Source organism: Accipiter gentilis, chromosome 8, assembly GCF_929443795.1.
Source record: "Accipiter gentilis chromosome 8, bAccGen1.1, whole genome shotgun sequence".
In the NCBI taxonomy this organism is placed as follows: Eukaryota; Metazoa; Chordata; class Aves; order Accipitriformes; family Accipitridae; genus Astur; species Astur gentilis.
In genome coordinates this window covers 7,445,863-7,462,307 of record NC_064887.1, presented here as the reverse complement: position 1 = coordinate 7,462,307, position 16,445 = coordinate 7,445,863, and the positions used below count along the sequence as shown (strand labels likewise).

Genomic DNA, 16,445 nt, shown 5'->3' with positions numbered 1-16,445 from the left:
CAGTGCTTGCCATTGCTACATTTGACAGTGACAAAAGGGCCACAAGGTCCATGTCGCTTTTCTAACTCATGAAGTCTAGGCACCACTTCGCAGTGCTAAGTGTAACTTTTCACAAGAACACATCAGGCACAAGATAAAAGAACAATGCTTCCTAGGGGAGAAACAGTTATCATTCAAACCAGAGGTGGAGCATTCATAGATGACTTTGCCCAAACTTTTACAAACAGCACTGTACGTTCTGAAGAAGACAAAAAGGACACAGAGTGTCTCAGGAAGCAGGTTCAGTTTCTGCCTCTGTCACTGTCTCAGTGTGACCATGGGCATGATTTGCTTTGTCTTTGTAAACTACTTTTACTAGCCATGGGAGCTGCAATACTGATCTGACTTGTCAGGTGTTGCAAGAAGATGATTAATTAAATATAGAGTTCTGAGGCTCCTGCTGGCAGTCAACAGAATGGGAGACATCAGGCAGATTTTTTCAGTTTCAAAAATCAGCTTCCAGTAAGCTAAGAAGCCAATATATCCCAAGTTTACTCTTTCTTCTAGGAGGGATGGCCCAGAGGACAGACAGGTAACATTTTCAGCACCTGCCCATGGTTAAGTTGTTTAACTTTTCAAATAGCCCCAGTTTTAAGTTCCAATGCTGTCAAACAGGCAATCAATAGTCAGGAATATTCACCAGTGTGAAAGTTTGGGAGCATATTAATAAGCAGTTTCACAATACCATGAACAGCAAGGCCAGCCTACTCACTGAGAAAAAGGAGAAGCCGTTCCACAGGACAAGGAAGCAATATCTGCACACCTCCTTCAGACCCCGGTAGATATACAAAAGTTGGTATTAGGACGTTTTATATTCATACTTACCAGGAGGAACAGGTAGCTCAGAAAAATTCACTTTTCTCCCTGCTTTATGGGCTCTTATGGCATCCTGGTATTGCTGTAATCAAAGGCACTCGGTAAGACATAAAGTGGAATTGACTATAAATTAGCAATCATCTGTATTTAACCAGCATAAATATTGCAGAATACACAGTATTTTGCTATAATATGTGCATTGTCTCTATTTCTTCCTTTCTCTGAATGCTTTACAGCTTCCCAACTGGAGGTCTTTTCAAACAGAAGGACAATACACAAATTATTTCAGCCTTGAAAAAGTCTTCAGCAAGAGAACTAATTCAAATGGCTTTGCTGGATGCAAGCAGCTTCCTACACTTTCATTTTACCTTGGCTATCCTTTCATGCATCCTGCCTTTTCGATCATCCCCATTCGCTTTAGCCTGTGCTGCTGCTGACTTGTACTTCTCCAGCCTTTGCTGCAACGCTTCCAACACTGTTTTTGGCTGCTGCAAGGAAGCTTGAAATAAGACAGACAATGAAATGCCATATGATTAGATTTCAAAACACGAGCTGCCTTTTTCCTCCCCTTTCTTACCTTCTGCAGAGACAAAAACATCATTGCAAAGTCTTATTATGAATACAATTATTCTAAAGAAAGTTTATTAATTTTTGCTTCCATTACTGATCCAGAACAAAAGTACAGATGAAATAAGCAGCAAACAATATTCAGGAACATTAGCTAGGTTTATTCAATCCTGCTGCAGTTCAGTGGAACAGGGCAGACCTTAAAGTGCCTTCCAGCCTTGCTATTTTTATGGCTTGCTACAGAAACCCAAAAGTCCTACCTGAAGCTTCTTGGGTCTGAGGTTCAGGTGTTGTAAGATCCTGGGAACTTCCCACTGGATCTGGTACCTTTTGCTTGGATGCATCTTGTATGTTTCCTAGGCTTTCAAGATCTGCAAAGCAAGGAAAGCAGGAAGTTTCACAGTGTTCCGTAAACTGCAAGTCAACCCATGTTGCTCAGAAAACCAGTAATTTGATCACATCATCTTCCTGAAAGCTTTTTGATTTCAACACAGTATCTGAATGGCTAGAAAAGTCTAAGGTTCATATTATTCGGGGAAAATGCTATATAATAGAAAATCTCAAGTGCTGATTTAATTTAGGTTAGTGCTGCTGGGGGAAGGGGGTGTGTGTGTGTGTGTACAACCAGTTCAAGTATTCTAAGAATTCTCTCCCAAAAATATAACTTGGTATCTTGACAGATGGAAAGAGTGAACAAGATTGCTAATTGACTAAAATATCCTAGTAACAAAAGATGTGCTGGAAAAGGGAAGCGAGTAATATCATCTATTCAGACACCCAAGTTCCTGGCATTGTATAACAGTAGTTATTTCAGAAAACTACAAAAATATCCGCTGCGGAGATCTTGCACTTTTTAAGGCAAGATTATATCATGGGTGAAGTTTCTCTCTAATGCCATTGAGTGATCAGTTTATAACTTGAGGAGTCATAAATCTCATCATTTATTGAAATAAAATAATCTGTCATTTAGTTTCTTAGAATAAATAATCTGAAGCAAATTGTTTAAAACACTGAGTTGCACAGACCAAATATTAATTGTTGGTGGTGATACTAGATCTATTTTAAATAAACCTCTCTTACAAGGATTTAAGTATCTTTAATATTGGTAACTTGCTTTAAGATTTAGACTTCACTGCACTGCAATCTGTTCATTAATCTCTTCATCTGAACGTTATGAACTTCAGTTGAAACATGTAACACCATCAAGTATTACAGTAAACTTTAAGGTGTGCCATTACCCTTCTTTCCCTTACACTTGCTGCTACTATCTAAAGTTATAAAAATAGGAATATTAGACATTGATATCTACCTGAACTTGTAATTCACAGAGAGTAACTTCAATATAAATAATGATACCTCATTTCTTTTCATTGGTCTTGATTAGAATTTGAATATGCAGTAAGCCTCAGACCTAAGTGATCTTCAATTCTTCTTTGCAATCAAATTCAGAATCATTCTATTACAGCATAAAGAGACTTCTAAAAGGGTTTTTGTAAAACGAGCCTTACCCTGAGGAGATGGAGGCATATTCTGGAGGTCTATCGGCTGCCCACTATCCAAAGCTTCCAAGACCACATTGAATTTCTAATGCAGAAAAAACAAAACAGAAGATTTATGCTAGTATGTCCAAGACTTGCTGTCTGCCGTAATGAATATTTGACACTCAATGCACGTGGGTACAGCATAGGGTATGTTTAGCATTCAAGACTGTTTATGTGCATACCTTGCCTGCCTTCATATATTCCTTTGCTTTCTCCAGGTCCCCTCGCTGCTTGGCTTTTAGAGCCGCTAATTTATACTCCTTCTGCCTCTTCAGTAGTATTGCTCGGGCGCTGCTGTTCTGGAGATCTGTGAGAATGAAACAATGCTGAGACTTACACAGAGCATGCAAGATGTGCATCCCTTGCTATGCCCATCTATTCAAACCTGCATTAGTTCTCTTTGCTTTGAATCACGCAGCCATCTTACAAAAGTCCTTTTTCCTCCAGTCTCCAGAAGTCCTACCAGACACAGCAATCCCACTTTTCCAAATTGGGGGTGGGGTGGAGAAAGGTCTTTTAGTCAGTATCTCAATACTTTTTAAAGCTTGGAATTCCACATGTCACAATACTGAAGGGGAAACCAAGCCACAGGAAAAGTTAAGTGAAAGATACTGATATAGTGCATATAAGAGCTCTATAACAATAACTGATTCCACTGCCAGAAATTCAGCATCCCACTGACAACTCTATCTGAAACATTCAGCAGGGAAGTTCCAACATAAGCAGTGCTCTGCTACACAATTCAAATATCACGAAAGACGCAGCATTAAAATAGCGTTGCAACTGCTTATCCTCTCAGGTCATGGTACCTGTTTCCACAGTAGGACTAGAACCAGCACGACCCTGTAGAGACTCTGATTCCAGATGCTGCACCGCCTCATGAGAAGTCTTCTGCTCATCATCTGTAGCAGACTCAGGTTTATTCTCTGGTAGAACACTGACTGAATCTCCTGAATTCTCTAGCTGCACTCCTGCAGCTTGAGATAAGTGAGAGGAGCTCTTTCCTGTTGCAACAGGAGGTGGCATTTCTTCCTCATTGATTTTTTTGCCTTTCTTCACTGCAGCCAGCATGGTTTCCAGTGTCTGGCACAGATGGAATAGCAAAGTCAATAGGCATTTTCATCAAACATATTACTAGCATAAAACCATTAAAACACAAATTCATTCCCTTACACGCAATGGGATCTATAATGCACATCGCCATAGATTGGTGCCCTTTAGCTCCCTATTTTTCTGCAAGGCCAACTTCAGTGCTAGTGAAAGGTGTCCAATTATCAGAGCAACAAATGCAAAGGACTTGTTACCAAACTGCAAGTACCACAACACCTAGAAATATTGGATAGCTGATGTGGTCCACTTAGCTTTGTCACAGAAAGTCACCAAGGACGCCATTTATACCAACTGTAGACAGATTTTATGTCTTTAAAACAAAATAAAATACACTACTCTGCAATGTCACTGCCTATGTGGATTCAGTGAAGGAAGGAGTCTGCACACCTATTTAATGCAATGAGAAAAGCCATTAAATACTAACAAAGGAAATGGAGCTTCAGCTGGTGACCTGTGGCAAGAAGCTCTCACCATTTATAACATGGCTTAACTGCTGCTCATTTTTTTAAAACCCTTCCTTCACCACAAGTATTACCTTTCTCAATATTTTTTTTTAATTTAAGTTTCAGACAAAAGACCACCACACACTTTAAGCCAAAACAAAAGTTTTACTTCTTTCATCTTCCACAGAAACTGAAATGGAAGGACAGAAAGACAACAACAACAAAATCTCATCAGTGCCAGAATCACTGCTATTTTTGGTTAGCCATGACATTGTTTGACCTATTAAGCAACAGTGGCAGAGATACTTTGGACTGACTGCATGTGAGACTGGGGTTCAGACCAGTACAGCAACCCACACACATCTCTCTCTTCTCCACGTGTAGGATGACAGACTGACTGGAAGTGGTATTATACACTGAGATTAAAGTTCTCAGTTCCAAGAATTAAGTACAAGAGATAACTGTACACCATTTGTTGGCATGTCATTTTGCTAATTAAGGAACTGTGAGCTGTGAAGTGAGATTTAGTCTATTATCCTTAGATACACTGCTTAGGCACAGGGAAACTCCTACCTTGAAAAGCAAAGGAAGTGGCAAACAACGCACTAAACTTCGTTATTGGATGAAATAAGCTGGTTTGCCTATCCCTCTTGCTCTCTGAAAGGTCAAGTGGTTTCATGTACGTTCCTTTCAGAGCTAGCAGGCAGCAGACACATACAGACTTCTTTCTTGTGCATCTCCTCCCCTGGATTTGGCCTCAGTTGTTCCCTTTGTACCCTAAGACACCTGGCAGCTAGCAAGACATTACATTCTTCCTTCAGTGGACAGTGCTGAGCTATAAAGCTTTGCTCAACAAGACAGAGCTGGCTGTTGTCTGAGGTGATGCAGGAGACCAGATGAAAACAAACAGAGAAATACAGGCACTCTGCACAGCGGCAGTCACCAAGCACTACCAACTAACTACAAGCACGCCACCTGGCTGAAAAGATGTAAAGCTGAAGCAACGGCTCCTTGCTGCAATTTTTAATTCCTTTAATGAAAAATCCTCTTCTATTAGTTTTCAAGCACAGCCAACATGCTCAGGAAAAGGTATCACCTTCCTTTGTCTCACAGAACTGAGTTGAAGGTTAGTATCTAAGGGAAGGCATCAGTGATGAATTGCAAGGTGTATGTGCTAGGAAAGCTCCTAAACTTTGCTTTAAGGTAACACTGAACAGTCATCACAGGTCAAATTCAGATCTAGATGGGTGCATTTAATACCAGCATGTACCCCAAACCCTGCCTCCAGGTACCACTAGCCACATTCAACAGAAACAAAGCTGACACACCACAAAAGGCATTTGAAATTACACTTTGTGTATTTGCTACATCAGATTGGTAGTAAGTAACAAGAAATGTTTTTAAAGTAACTCAAGGCAGCATATTAGAATTTCTCTCCCCTTTTAAGAAATTTACACATCTGGAAAGACTCTGAACTACACTTTAGAGAACTGACTTTGCCTCCCCCTCATTCACATACCTGATGAACCCAGCTTACCTTAAGGCCTCTTTCGTATCGGCGTATTTTGGCACTCTCACCTGACTCCTTTGCGTTAGAAATTGCTGTTCTATAGTTAGCAATTCTCTTCTCTATTGCCTGTTGCAGCTCACTGGTAACAGCAGGAAGTGAGGTGGTCTCAGAAAAAATAATAAAACAAATCAAGAAAACTTATTTCATCCAACTATATGAGTTTTCTCACAGCACTAAAAACCAAATACTCCTCTTCTACACACAGTCCCGTTTAATCAAGAGCGCAAGGATGAAAAAGTCTCTAAAACAGAGAAGCAGTTGTACTATGCTAACAGTCCCTGGATCCACCTCTGGGCTTTCTCTCAAAGGCGTAATAGAGAAGAATGGGTGGAGACATTTAGAAAACTCACAGTTACAGGGTAATTGGAGCCATGTGGTTAGAGAGTAGGTGAAGAGAACAGTAAAGTCTCTCAAACACCACACAACAGAGGGTGTGAAGCGGTATTTTGGCACAAATCTTGTCTTTTTCTCCTCTTATTTTTGAAACATGCTAGTTTACTCCCTTCTGGGCTTCTTCAACCTGGTTTTACTACAAAAGTTCTTTTTCCTCCTCCTACAGCCTGGAATTAGTTCAGGGACAAAAGCAGCCTAAGCAAAGTTATGAGTAGCTACTTACAAACACTGCAGCTACAGAGACCTTTCAGATGGCTGCTGATGTAATTATTGCCATTATCTCTACAGAAACGCTCTTAAACCCATTTATTAATGGGCCCAATGCACAAAGGCACATGAATCTGTAGCACAAAACAGAAACATGGCAGTAACTGAATAAAGGATTGACAAATGAAGCTGAGAAAGCTAACGCTATTGAGAAAAATTCCACCAAGATGTCGAAGATGCTGAGTTATAAGAAGTCTCACAATTTCAGTGCACTGCTCAATACTCTGAGGGGGAAGATACAAACTCCGGAAGCCTGAACTGCAGTCTACATGCTCATATGTACAGCGAAGGACAAGACATGCTTCACTACAACTGTTTATCTCTTCAATTCTATGCTAACATTAAAAATCATCCCCTGAACAAAGCAAAACATTCACCTATATCAATACAGCATTGGTTTCCACAGAGAAGGCAGACATAGTGCGGTTTCTCCTTCCTTGGAAGACAAGACAAACTCTCTAAATGCTGGTCTGTGACCCTCGTATGAGCTGCACGACAACAGTGATTCAGCAAAACTGTCAGGAACACGAAGCTCTTTCCTACCTGTGGCTGCAGTTCAGGTTGCTCATTTTCTGATTCAGCTGTGGACGGCTCCATTGCTATCGTTTCATCCTCACAGCTTCCTGTCTCGCCTTCCACCCCCAGAACTTCTTGCAATTCTGCCTGAAGTAAAAATAAAAGCCAACAAAAGGCTTTTGCTCAAAATTTTCTATTTCCTCAAAAGACAAAATAAAAATCAAGTCTCAAGCTCCAAAACCTTTGGATGGACCTTGAACCCAAACAGAGAGTCTCAACATCTTATATTCTGTTTTTTGGTTTTTTTTTTTTTTTAAATTACTTTTTCTTTTTTTTAAAATTTTTAAATGAAACTGGTTCTACTTGTATTCACAACAGGAAGCCAGCTACCACTCAAAAGCCACGCTGCAGCTCCAGGATCACCACACAAGTTTGTGGTGAGAGATCTGACCTGAAGCTGGAGAAGTTCAGAGAAGTACTTTTACAAAGAGCATTCAATCCCAAATTTGAAATTTCCCAAAAGCATCTATTAACAACGGCAATCAAAAACACTGCTTAACACTCCTTCCGTAAACCCTGCCAACTAGATCACTCATTGAAATAACAAAGAATTTATTAGAAGATACACTCTCAGGCCAAGCACTACTCAAAGCAGTAGCAAAATGGTGACAGACATCACTTTAAGAAGAATGTCCCTGGCTATATTTCACCAGCTGCCACGGAATGGGATTTCTGCTGTTTCCCCCAGTTTTCTAAGACCCTCACACATGTGAATGTTAGTTGGGAAACTCTCCTACTCTGGCGTGCAGGGGGTTGGATCCTGCAAAGCCTTATATCTAATGGGATGCTTTTGCAATTTTTTAGCTTCTCACCACGAAGTTAACAGACATTTTTGATAAATGCCGTTCTGTTTAAAAACAAAACAAAAACCCCAAACAACAAAGACATACTAAAACTTTTTACTAATAAAGTTATGCATACCAACAGATCTGTATCTTTCTCCAAGTCTTCATCATCTGCTTCTTCCCCCTCATCTTCGTTCAGGTCCTTCATACACTCTGCAGCCATCTTTTCAATATGATCTATGGGCAGAGGAGCTGTAAAAAGAAACCACAAGGAGTCATAAACACTAAGTAACAGTTACACCGTCACTGGATATAAATGCTAAAGGAGTTGCTACCAGCTGAAAGACAGCACTGACTTCTCCTGCTTCCCCTTTATCGGACAGTGGCAAAGGTAAACGAGACTATATTCGTGGGTAAAGGGCAAAGACTGGGTAAGTGAACATCCAGGAAAAAAGCAATACTAGTGTTTCTGAGAGCAACAGTCAAGGCAGGCAATAAGAGAAGGAAAATGACTGCATCCAATAACCTAGCTGAGAAATTAGATCTCAGGGAAAATGATGTCTGTTTACTAATACAAGGAACCTGAACGGCAAAGCCATTAGCACCATGATAGACTACGAGTTGTGGTGGGACACAACAGTGCAAGAAAGACAAGTAGGACTGGATGAAACAACTGCTTCAGGGAGAAAATACTAGAAGTCACCTCAAGCTCCTAGGCTGATTTAAGATACAGATAAGTACTTCTATGATATTATTTACCAAAATAACTAGTAACATAAATTTTGTCATTATGGAAACTTCAATTTTCCAAGGAAAAAATGGAGAATACTATTATTCTTGGACGTTACGTCAAAACCGTATTCCTCAGTTAAGCTAAAAATCAATGGTGGCACGAGAGAAAATTAATATAAACTGTTGATGAATAAATCTGATTAGAACTTTCTATCCATGAAAGGCAATTACTGGAACAGCTTCTTTCCCCAGTAGGAAGAAACATCCGAACTAGTTTTAAGCTGATGATAGATATTTACAAAAGGTATTTATGATGTGATTGTCCATATTAACAAGGCCTGGAGTCAGCATCCTTGTCAGGTCTTTCTGTTCTGTGTCCTTTGTCTCATGTCAGTTTACCCTAACAAAACGTAATTCACTCCTGATGTAGCCCGACTGACAGAATAAATTCTGACTCCATACGGGACAGAAGTGGTCCACATCCATTCATCTGTAAGTGCCAACAAACTATTTCTTTTTCCTAGTTCCATCCCTTTTCTTCTATCCCTCTCGTTTAACTAATTTGAATAAAAAGTACTGTAGTTCCCAAAAATCTGCATGTATGGATATAACCAACTTAGCCCAACAGTTAAGTGCATGAGATGCAAACATTTGTATTAAACATCCCAGCACATCTGCCAGTAAACTTCTGTTCACATTTTCTTTCAAAGCCAAAAATATGTTATTGTGTGTATTACAACAGCAGATTCAGCCATAAATCAGAACAAAGTTCAAGGCATTTACCATAAATAGTGCTGAGCTCAAAAGAGTTCCCAATCAAACTACAGCTAACTAAATCACTGGATTTTGGTATAGGGTCTACATTACACTTGACACTCTCAACAGTTGATCGATTTTCTCAATCTACAGTCTTAAGCTCAAAAATGTCTCTCTTCATCTCATGCTAAACTAGGTACGTATTAACACATTAACATCAATTAACATCGATTTTAGAGACATACTGAACAACACAAGCCATAAGCCAAACATGGCTGTTAACATGACAAGCAAGGAGGCACAGCAAACTATCCATATGTTTGAAGACAGCAAGAAAGGAAGACAAGAAAATCTTTCTACCTTGAGAAACTACTTGTTTATACATCAAACACCACTGCAAAGTCACACTTGGCATGCAAAAGTAGAACGCTCTAAATCAAGGCATCATACTTGTCCTGAGCCCAAAAGCACAGAGAACTGCTAAGCAAATCAGAAAAAGTGCTGTTTCTTCTGCCTCTCTAACTACACTTCCACATTTTCTGCGTTGCTGTCTCATGCCCATGAGATTTTTCCCTTTTCCAAATCCTTCTTGGCTACTTTGTCGGGCAGTTTCTCTTCATGTTTCTGGTCTTCACCCTGAAAACTCTGCTTAACTCCTCCTTGCCAAGATCTCATCTCTACTTCATGTTGTGCCAATCACAGCTCCCTTAACTATCAACTTCCTCCACACACTCTCAAAGGTGAAGTTACTTGCACACAAATTCCAACTATCCACTTAAACGCCTCTGATACTTCCTTATGCAGACATACAACTGTGACTCATCAGTGTCAGTAAATGTTGCATAAAATATAAATCTTCAGGATAGAGCTTTACAGTCAATTTAAATGGATCCAAACCAGATCCCATCCATCCCCTGCATTTGCTGAATCAGCTGAAAATTAACCCAGGTACAAAACTGTTTCTGTCCAAATAATCTAATTTACCATATCAGTGCTTCAGTACCTACATCAAACATGGTGCTCATATGTTTGACCCTTAGCAAAACTCTGCAACTAGGATAGCAGGCCATATCCAAAGGCAACTGGCTGTACATCAAGGGTCAGAGCGTTCCCTACATGAAGCCCGACTAGAGGCAAAAAAGCCAACAGAGCCTCCTCGGATGGCGGGTTCAACTCTAACCCAGTACGGCAAGTTGAGGCTACAATTTCAAACATCCGAGTGGCTGACCAACTGGCATTTATCAGCCACAGACAGCAAAGATCGCTGTACTTCAGATGTTGCAACAGTACAGCTTTTGCTGTCTGTATCTTCAAAAGCCAGAGGGAGAGATCACTTTTTCCTCACCATCAGAGGTCTAGAATGTAAATCCAGGAGTAAATTATTGCATCTTGTGTTGAGCCAAGAACTGAGCGCTAATGTGTATTGTACTGGGTCCATTTTTCCTGTTCTTCTCCAGACAGGATCTGTTTCTCCCCTGTCCTTACTGTACCCTCCTCCTTTCCAGGTGCCGGCCTGCATCCTGCCCCTACCATGCACTATGTCCCCATCACTACAGTGTACCAGGTCTCACGAGTCCCCAGTGCCAGCTGTTCATCTTCCACGAGCTTCTATTCTATATACTCCCAATTCTACCAGGAAAACAGAATAGCTGTAAATGATTTTGGAAAACAGTTGTACGAGCCATAACGCATACCTTTAGAAGGTATAGTAAATGTTAATTCTGCACTGTCTAAAGTTTCATTTCCTTCTTATGAATAGAGACTGAAAAAACACATTAAGTGGCGTGATCAGGGTGAGAAGGAAGTCAGCACTTGAAAAGCTGACAGCGATTGAAGAGCTCCTGACACACAGATTCATCCTCAAAACATTATCCTGCATGTTTTAACCACGTGTAACCTATGTCCAATGGCAGAAGTTCTACTATTATGCTTATTAGCAAAATTATGCTTATTAGCTTTAAGGGTTTACTACAATCTTGAAATCTAGAGAGAGTGGAAATTATTTAGAATTTAGTTTTAGATACAAACACCTCCTCTGTCTCTCATCCACTACAGTGTTTAGACAGTCGCTTTTTCTAAATATTTTACAGTTCCTCATTTCCCTGCTGCTCTGTGTGAAGTCCCTTCAAATATTACAGGCCAATTACTGCAGAGCTGCAAATAAGGTTGTAGTTGTACTAACCCTTCTTTCCAGCATCTGCTCACACACCTGTAGCAAGGGGAGGTCCCATCCTCCTTGTCCCATCTCAACCACTTGCTGCCACCCCTCCCTTGCAGCCACAGCAGCATTCAAACAGGCAGGCAGCAAACCAGATCAAGGAACTGATTCAGCTGAAAACCTAGCACAGCAACAGAAGTTTGGTTTTTTAGATCAGTTTCCTGAACCAGCTCACCCTGCAGCTCCACAAATATGTATACAAGCTCAGAGGTAGAGCATGCTCCCTAGAGACTGCCCCTCTCAGCAGCAGCCTTCACTTACAGTAGATTACAGTAATCCTGTAAAACACTGCATAGCTGCACTATCAGACAAAATTAACAGATGCTTAAAATATTAGGAATAGTAATGATCCACTCCAAGAGACACTCTAACCTGCATAATACCAACTACAGGATTCTCTCAGTAATTCCATCAGTTCCAGGATTTCCCTCTTAAAAGGATATTCAATTTTGGTTACAGACTTCAACTAACTAGAAAACTAATGCTCATTCAGTAAAGTCAGTCTTTAAACAAAACCAGAAGAACAACCAAACAACAAACAACCCACCCTCCACTAGAAACACAATTTCCATTTGGAATTCATCTAGCACCTACTACACCTTTTTATGACTGCGTATGCTAAACAAGCATGTCTTAATTTAGTCATTAAATTGGGTAGCCATCATATATCTTTTTTCTATGTCTACAAGAGCATAGACAAAAAAAACTCTTACCCTTTTTGTGGCATAACAACTTAAACCTTTCAAAGTAAAAGAAAGAATAGTTACAATTTCAGCTTCTATCGGTAATGAAAAAACTTTTTTGATAAATCAGTGACTTGTAAAGAGCTATCTTTAAGAAATTATTCAGGTCGTCAATAAGTAAAATCCAGATACTTTAACTTACTTTTCCCTTTCGGTTTTGACTTCCCTTCTTTCACTTTTCCTCCTGTGATAGCTGCAAGCTCTGCTTCTAGGTCCCCATCATCCCCACCTTCCTCTGCACCCAGCAGCATCTCTTCAGGACTGAAATCTACAAACAGCCCCAGCTGGAGCCAAGGGAAAATAAAAAATTAATTAAAAAAAAGTGCAGTTAGAACAGAGATGTCACTCAAAAACATCACACTGCATGGATTATTTAAACATTTTCATGCATTCTGGATTCTGTTAATTTCTTTTAAAGCCCAATGTCACACCACTTCTATTACCAAAACAATGCATATCAGGACCCATAACTGATATAAGGTACATAAATCTTAATAAGCCACAAATACTCCCTCTGAAACTCTACACAGCCAAGGATTTCTTAAAAATCAAGCCTATCTAATAGTCTGACATAACAAGGTAAAATAAAAGAATGTCTTATACTGAACCTCATGAAGCAGATACCATCAAGGAAGTTCAGGGCAGTTCCTGTAACAGCTAAGCTGAAAAATATTCAATCATCATTCACATAATACAGGTCTGATGTGCATACACTGCAGAGATTTCAACCTTATCTCTTGGAAGAAGCTATATTCACATATACAGAACTGTTCTATACTTCTTGTTACCTCAGTTTGTAAATCAAACACATGGAAAGCGCAAACACAAACACAAGGAAACACACCCATTACAAACCCAGCAATGCCTGCACTACACTGGACTAAGCAATTAACTCCCTAGAACAGATCATCAGCTAAGCAACAGCATCTCAGGTAATATTATTAACAGCAGCAATCAGAATTTGACAAAGTAGTGGGGGTTATCACTCAATTGCTGTAAAACATGCCAAAGGATATAAGTATCAGAGAAATCTCAGAGGTCTTAGTCTAAAAGGTATTCTTCTAAGATGCCATTTTATCACGATTTTTATATTGCCGGTTAAGATACTGACTGCCCCAGAAATAACAACACTTTTATTCAAAGTATGCTAAGCTTTTTCATAAACATGAATTAACTGAAGTAGATCCATCCTATGAGGTAGGTGGAGTAGCTTTTCTCAGACTTTTTCAAAGCACAAGCCCCTGTTGGTTTATTGGTCAAGTAGGCGGCAGTTCAGCTTCTCTCAAGCAAAGGAATAAAAATCAGTTGTCATTATCGCAAGGGTTAACAATCTCCTCCTGCCTCCAAGCATCTGAAGTGCTGTGAGAAGCTGAAGCTGCCTGTCAGTTTATAAACTACTGTGAATAAGTAGTAACTTTTTTTTTAAACTCTGTAGGAATTGAGGTGCTGGCGGCTACTGCCTTGAAATATTTTGTGTCCCTCATTGAACCATTTTATAATCCCAAAGGAGAATGTGGAACAAAGCTGAGAAACACTGATTCCAAGGACCAGGAACAGTATTCAAAACCAGCAACTATTTGTTTACTAGCCCTGATCCTGCCCTTGACAGTCTGTAAAGCACTGGGCAGATCAGTTAGCCACCCTCTGCCTTACCCATCTCCTTTCCGCAAAACAAAACTAACGTATTTGCAGTCTTGGATAGAATGGAAAGAAGGTCAGGACAAGACTTAATTAGGAAATATTTATAATGGTGATCTAAAGATTCAAGTTCTATAGAACACACATACACCTTTTATCAATGTGCAAAATGGATCAGGAGCACATGTGATCTGTTCATTACTACACTGCAAGTGTAGAAAGTGAATCAAGCGTAGTAATGAATGAAATCAACAGAATCCAGCACAGTCTAGCTGTAAGTCTCTCAATCTGTTCAGTAAGGCACATTCCCAATGAAATTAATAGCATTAAAGAAATGTTTAATAAAACAGAAAAAAAGATGTTAGAAAAAGCCTGCAGTTGATATACTACATAGCACAAAACCAGTTCCAATTGAGTTAATTTGCAGGTGAACAAGCCATTAGTATATTTGTTTCAAGAAACAATCCTCCATGCTTTAAGACAGGCTGAATAACTAACTGTATTGAATTAGAAATTAGTAAAATATGTTAACTGGATCCTTTATTTACTCTTTCTCTTTTTAGATTGTGGTTTCTTTTTTTGAAAGGGGGAAAGAGATGTTCACCTTTTACCTTCTTCCCTGTTCAAATGAACTAAATCATATACTGCCTCTCCAACTGAGAAATGCAAACTTCGTATTAGAGCAATGGTGACATGGATCTCTAACTAAACCATTCTGCCTCCAGTATGAGAATGCTGGTTCCTAAGAAATCACCAGAAGAGAGTATCTTAAGCTATTTACTCTTTTCTAATATCCTATTCCAATCTGTCTTTGTATTTTCCTATAATCTTATCAGTTATTCCTCTTCTATATGTCACTTGCCTCTATTCTACTGTCAAAAGTTTCTAAAGTTCCATTCTGGTTCTAACACATTCTGTACCTCTAACTGTACTCTGTTTTTCTTCCACCATTCTACCCAGAATTTTGCCTTGGCTGTATTTCTAATTTTGACACTATTGCCTGACTTCCTACACCTGCCAACCATGACTAAATCATGTTTCTCTCCCCAAGGCTTCTGAAACTACATCCAAAGGTAAAGAGTATGAAGAAACCCACAACACACAGACACATCTAAGCTCACTTTTTGCTACAGAAGAGGGACACAGGCTTATCAGTCTATCTGTTGCAAGAAAAAATGGCTATACACAGGGAAATTAAAACTAACTGTCTCTGGTGTGGCACCTTAATGTTCTCCCATACGTGCCTCAAATGTGTTATTTGATATTTTGCTCATCTTATTTCTGTTTTCTTAGAGGCGTAAGAAAAACCTCCGTATAGTTATTGAGGTTATTACTAAATCTCAATACAGCAGGGGTAGGAAACTACTATAAGCATGAGTCATGAGGTCTCCTATGAAGATTACAGCATTACAACATTGTGGCTTCCTTCAAGACCTCCACTGCTGCATGGGAGATATTTACTTTTAAGAAGAACGCGCTGAAGAAGAAAGCAGGAAAACCGGCACCACACAATTTCAATTTTTTCACGGTCCTGCAATATCTTATTAACACATGAGAGAGTCTAGCAGGAAAACAGCAGCCAGAGGTCTGAACGAGACTGCCCTTAAGAACGGTAGGAGTAGGAGGTTTCCCTACCTGCTTTGCAACCACATCTCCCTGGCCGTTTGCCTTCCTTACCTGCTTTGCAACTGCAGCTCCCTGGCCCTTTGCCTGCGGGCTTTTTTTAGGTCTTCTGCCAAGCATGCTGGTTCACGAATTTCCCAAGATTGCGTCTCTAAGGGACCGAGAGCACACGAGATCGAGCGTCAGTACCCCCCCCGCCTGCCTCAACGCACGGCAAACCGGACGAAGGCAGGTTCAGGCAGGGCAGGCTGCGCGCAAACACGCACCCGCAAACACCGGCCGACAACCAGGAAGGACAGCGCGGGGCACACACGCACCGTGTCAGACGCTCCCCAGGGCCCAGGCCCGTCAGTGCCGCCTTCTTCCCCCGCAGCCGCCCTCCGCCGGGCGCCCAGCCCGGCCGCACCCCGCCCTCCGCCTCAGGCGGCTCGCACCCGGCGCTCCCCCGCCCCCGCAGCCCGGGCGGACGGGCACGGCCGCTCGCACCCGCGGTCAGGGACGGCGGACCCCCCCTCCCCCCCCCCCGCTCTCACCGCCCCGCCGGACCCAGCGCCGTGTGAGGGCGGGGCAGGCCCGGCCCGCCCCGTCCCCCTGTGGAGCCCTCCCCGCCCCGGCGCAGGGAGGAGCC

At 40.9% G+C, this 16,445-nt stretch overlaps 1 protein-coding gene across 5 annotated transcripts in view; it reads right to left on the bottom strand.

Moving 5' to 3' along the window:
* CC2D1B (coiled-coil and C2 domain containing 1B) overlaps positions 1 to 16,445 on the bottom strand; it is a 40,205-nt gene that overhangs the window by 23,572 nt on the left and 188 nt on the right. For 2 of the 5 annotated variants that reach the window (XR_007506911.1, XR_007506912.1), the window contains exons 1-11: positions 15,872 to 16,051; positions 12,699 to 12,840; positions 8,244 to 8,359; positions 7,290 to 7,409; positions 6,054 to 6,191; positions 3,773 to 4,046; positions 3,146 to 3,270; positions 2,931 to 3,006; positions 1,683 to 1,793; positions 1,224 to 1,354; positions 865 to 937 (exon numbers count right to left, since the gene is read on the bottom strand). Coding sequence is in view for 3 of the 5 variants with exons in the window: in XM_049807530.1 (XP_049663487.1) it covers positions 865 to 937; positions 1,224 to 1,354; positions 1,683 to 1,793; positions 2,931 to 3,006; positions 3,146 to 3,270; positions 3,773 to 4,046; positions 6,054 to 6,191; positions 7,290 to 7,409; positions 8,244 to 8,359; positions 12,699 to 12,840; positions 15,872 to 15,937 (1,372 nt within the window). In the remaining 2 variants the exon portion in view is untranslated. Of the gene's footprint in view, positions 1 to 864; positions 938 to 1,223; positions 1,355 to 1,682; positions 1,794 to 2,930; positions 3,007 to 3,145; positions 3,271 to 3,772; positions 4,047 to 6,053; positions 6,192 to 7,289; positions 7,410 to 8,243; positions 8,360 to 12,698; positions 12,841 to 15,871; positions 16,052 to 16,126; positions 16,187 to 16,445 lie in introns of those variants that run through there. The other 3 variants (XM_049807530.1, XM_049807529.1, XM_049807528.1) reach the window with 3 other exon arrangements.